Raw genomic sequence first — 4,594 nt, 5'->3', positions numbered from 1 at the left:
CAAGGATCAGGCAGCTAGATTTTGGGAGACTACCAGGACATCACTGCTTTATAGGAGACCACCCATAGAAATGCCCATTCACCATTTTCACCAGTTGAATCTGACAGATCCCATCGCATGGTATTTTCACCATTTCCTTTTGTTTTCTTGCAGATCCAAAGCTCAGAAGATTATTTCTCCCATCTTCTCCCCTTGCCCCCTGTTTCTTAACTTTTCCAATACATCATGGACAGAGATAGGAAGTCTCCTTGCACGTGTGATGGCCTCCATTGTACAGGGTTAGTCAAAATGCATAGGCCAATAAGCCATTCAATTGAATGGCTTATTGGCCTATGCATTTTGACTAACCCTGTACTTTGTTTCAAAAACGGATTAGTAAAGGTAGTAAAGGTTTTCCCCTGACATTAAATCCAGTCGTGTCCAACTCTGGGAATTAGTGCTCATCTCCATTTCTAGGCCAAAGAGCTGGCGTTGTCTGTAGACGCTTCCAAGGTCATGTGGCCGGCATGACTGCACGGAGCGCCATTATCTTCCCGCTGGAGTGGTACCTACTGATCTACTGACATTTACATGTTTTTGAACTGCTACGTTGGCAGAAGCTGGGGCTAACAGCAGGAGCTCACCCCACTCCCCAGATTCAAACTGCCAACCTTGTTACAGTAAGTTGTAACAGGATCAAGTAAGTGTATGTTAAAGAAAACCTTATGCTGTTGATTATTATGTGCCGCTGATAATGTAGGTCAACTAGTAAGTTTGGACCACACCCGGTGGGGTATAACTGTATAGATTTTAGAATACAGTTCAGTTGTTTGCTCAGGCATTTTACTCAACCATTTGTACTGCTCTCTCATTTGGATGAAGAAGTGATATAAAAACCCACTAGCATGTGCTAACTAAACAATTCCAATATGTTGATGCTTGGGTTTGATGAATGAATTAAAAAATACTTCTGGTCCATATTTCAGCTCATTTTTTGAAGAGCCATGCTGAAGCTCTGAATGGTTTTCCTGAAAGACTGCAACAAGGCTGCTCCTAGTTCATTGCCTGTTTCTTGTAGCGCTGCATCATAAGCTCCAAAGACGGGCGTAGAGGCCTTGATGTCATCCCGCTTTGCCTGCAGCAAAATCATGTTGAGGTCTTCTGCTATGCTCTCATATTTCTGATGATCAAATTTGGAAAGATCCGCTTCAGAGATTGGGTAACTGATGTCACTTGCATAGCAGTCTTTCGGAACTGGGAATTCAATGTATTTCAGTCTGGGGAAATCGGTGAAAATGTTGAAAAGGCATTTCAAGGCTCGTGACGAGAGAGGATTTCCAAGGAACTTGAACTCCTCTAACTTCCGACAGGGGACCAACCCCAAAATCAACATGTTCAGATGAGTGTCCTGGATGTTGCATTCCTCGAGGGTGAGACTCTTCAGTGTGTGGGATGAATGGTTCAGCAGCTTGAAGAAGGTAGAAGGGTACAAGTCAGCCACATCATGCCCACTGATATCAAGAGCTTCCAAGTGATTGGAATGGAGGCTGTTGGCCAAATAGGCCATGTCTACATGGTTTAAGGAGCAGTTAGAAACATCCAACATTTTCAGTGGGGATTTCAGCGGGCTGAAAAGTTAAACATAAAAACAATGTAAATTATACAATTGCACTTATATTTACATAGTTTTACAAGCAAGAGACACTGGTATATCATTACAGTAGGTGAATTTTCTTTGAATTCAGTGGGTTATAGACCTGTTCAGGTATTTCACACTTGGGTCTATGTTTTCCTTGAAGCAACCTGTCCACCTGTTATCCTTTTTTCCTACTGGCTTCAGCTTTATCAAGCATTATAATAGTAAAGGGAGGCAAATGCTTGATCTAAATATAGAACTGTATTTGGAAGATCACAAGTTTAAACACTTGTATCTTCAGTTAATAAGGATCCCAGTTGGGAATAACACCTGTCTATTGACCAGGATATGGAGCCCCCGGTGGCACAATGGGTTAAGCCCTTGTGCTGGCAGGACTGAAGACCAACAGGTTGCAGGTTCAAATCCAGGGAGAACACAGATGAGCTCCCTCTGTCAGCTACAGGTCCCCATGCGGGGACATGAGAGAAGCCTCAAAACATCAAGTGGTCCCCTGAGCAACGTCCTTGCAGACGGCCAATTCTCTCACACCAGAAGCAACTTGCAGTTTCTCAAGTCGCTCCTGATACACAAAAAAATTACCAGGATGATCACAGATATCCATTGCCAATCAGAGCACATATTACTAAGTTAAGTGGCTCAATGAACTAATGCAATATAGGAATACGAGGGTTGAATAAAAAGTAATGCCTCCACCTTCGTAACTCCTCAACAGATGGCAGTACTGGTATGTGGCAGGTACTGGCTTGTTCAGTAGACTCTCCTCTACAGTTCTATTTTGGTGGGAAGCCTTAGCATTGAAAGGCTGTGTTGTCAAAGTGTGAAGTATGGAACCCTGCGCAGACGGTCGGTCAATGCAACTTAAGCAACGTGCAGCAGAAGGTGTCACCTCAACATCTTTAAACTTACTCTCCCAATGACGCACAGTACTCACATCAACACAATCACCATAAATAGCTTGCATTCTCTGATGAATCTCCTTTGGAGTGACACCTTCTGCTGTCAAGAATTCAATGACTGCATGTTGCTAAAGTTGCATTGACCGACTGACTGCGCAGGGTTCCATACTTTGCACTTTAACAACACAACCATTTAATGCTAAGGCTTCCTGCCAAAAGGAAACTGTAGAGGAGAGTCTTCTGTACAACCCAGTACCTGTCGCATACCAGTGCTGCCATCTGTTGAAGAGTTACAAAGGTGGAGGCATTACTTTTCATTCAACCCTCGTATAAGGATATATTGTTCTGTTATCTCTGGCTTCTTCCCAACATCAGCGACTGTTCCTCATGTATGACCTCCCATTTTCCTGGTAGATGGCAATTTACTTCACCAGAAAGGACTACCTAATCCTAGAAGGTATTACCTGAGCAGTTTACGAATCCTTCCTGTGAGGGTGGAAAATGCGAGGCTCAGCTCAGTCAGCCGAGTCATCTGGCTCAGCTTATCTCCGACTCTTGCCAGAATGGCTTCATCCTCCGTTGTGAACTTTCTCACATCAAAGGTCCTTGCTGGGAGCGTTAGAGAAGTCAACTGAGGAAATTGGACATTGTTCAGCAGCACCAGGAAATGTTCCATTTCCATCCGAACATTGTGGATGACTTCAAACCTGCCGAGCGAAGAGGGCTCTGTGAGCTTTACAAGGTAGAAGAGCTTCCTGAGAGCGAGGTTGTCCACTCTGACTGCTGTGCAACGGATTTTTAGGGGGCAGTGGCATCTCATGAGCAAGGTCTGGACCACCAGGTCATAGCTTCGCTCTGTAACAAAGATGTCCATGAAAACATCAACGGAAATCTCAAACACCTCTGGACCGAGCGACAGCCTGCCCATGTCAACAAGCAAGTCGTAGCAGATTTTGGAGAGGAGCTCTGTCCTGGCCCATCGTCCCATTGTCTTCCTACAGCTGCAAAGCTGAACTTCAACATCTTGTATGCCTGTTAAGTCTACCCTTTTGAGTCTCTTTGCGTACGGAGATGAACAATTCAACACATAGTCTCTCAGGCCAGTTAGACAGCTAGCCAGGCACACTGAGCAGGCTCTGTTGGTGATGTCTTCCTGGTGGTCTGTCGTCTTCCCCAACAGCCTCCCAAGATTAAGTTCGGGCAGCGGCCAGTTTTGCACCAGGTCATGAATCACTTCGCCCTGCTCCTGCAAGTAACTTGCTTTAAAAAGGAGAGGGAAAAGGTTGTGTGCAAGGCTGCCCAGGTTCTCTTTGACAACCTGTGCATTCGTCACCAAGACCTCGGCACTCCTGAACCGCAAGGAGTGCATGGCTGCCTCCGAACTCTTTCTGGTCTTCAGGATGTATTCAGAGTTTTCCTTCCTCTGCCCAGTCATGCTCTATTTTTAGCTGCAGCTGCTGTCCCGTGGAAAGGGGTGAAGCCTGCTTGGGAAGGTAAAATGAGCAATCACATGTTGAACTTAGGTTGCTATTTTAGTGCCATGCTCTCACTTGATGCCTCTCATGCATTCAATTATGCAAAGTCTCATCTAAACAACCTCTTTGAATACAATGTTTTAAACCCACGGAATTGTTCATTTAGTTATTTCAAAATATGTATAACCCCCTGTTTTCCGGACTACCCTCACCCATCTCTACAACCCAACTAACAATTTCACAATATACAAGGCACAGTAATTTTTTAGATTATGAAACGTAACTGTGATAAAATTAACAACTGATAAGAACCAGCAGTAGCATTAACACAACTAAGCTATTACTTCTGTATTATGCAGTTTAACTGCATTGAACTACATGGGTCTACACCAGGCCTGCACAACTCTGCAATTTTATTTCCCATGTCAGGAGTAACTTGAAAAACTGCAAGTCGCTTCTGGAGTGAGAGAGTTGGCTGTCTCAAAGGACATTGCCCAGGAGACGCCCATATGTTTTACCATCCTGTGGGAAGCTTCATATCCCAACAAGGGAAGCTGGAGCTGACAGACAGGAGCTCACCCCTCTCC

The 4,594-nt window shown here is 44.6% G+C and overlaps 1 protein-coding gene across 1 annotated transcript; it reads right to left on the bottom strand.

Annotated features, from left to right (window-relative positions):
• Positions 1–331: 331 nt before the first annotated feature.
• On the bottom strand, positions 332–3,938 carry LRRC14B (leucine rich repeat containing 14B). The gene is made up of 2 exons (XM_060760857.2): positions 2,997–3,938; positions 332–1,607 (listed from the first exon to the last, which is right to left on the bottom strand). The coding sequence occupies exons 1-2, from the start codon at positions 3,899–3,901 to the stop codon at positions 962–964; spliced, it is 1,551 nt and encodes a 516-aa protein (XP_060616840.2). The 5' UTR covers positions 3,902–3,938; the 3' UTR covers positions 332–961.
• Positions 3,939–4,594: the final 656 nt, after the last annotated feature.

Source organism: Anolis sagrei, chromosome 2, assembly GCF_037176765.1.
Source record: "Anolis sagrei isolate rAnoSag1 chromosome 2, rAnoSag1.mat, whole genome shotgun sequence".
NCBI classification, from domain to species: domain Eukaryota; kingdom Metazoa; phylum Chordata; class Lepidosauria; order Squamata; family Dactyloidae; genus Anolis; species Anolis sagrei.
The sequence above is the reverse complement of the archived record's forward strand: the minus strand, read 5'-3'. Positions and strand labels throughout refer to the sequence as shown.

What these genes read in the sequence shown, in the direction of transcription:
- LRRC14B (XM_060760857.2), bottom strand. Translation starts at nt 3,901, where the DNA reads ATGCACTCCTTGCGGTTCAGGAGTGCCGAGGTCTTGGTGACGAATGCA. An exon ending in AGGATTCGTAAACTGCTCAG is followed by an intron (nt 1,608 to 2,996) that starts GTAATACCTTCT and finishes TTAACTTTTCAG; the next exon opens with CCCGCTGAAATCCCCACTGA.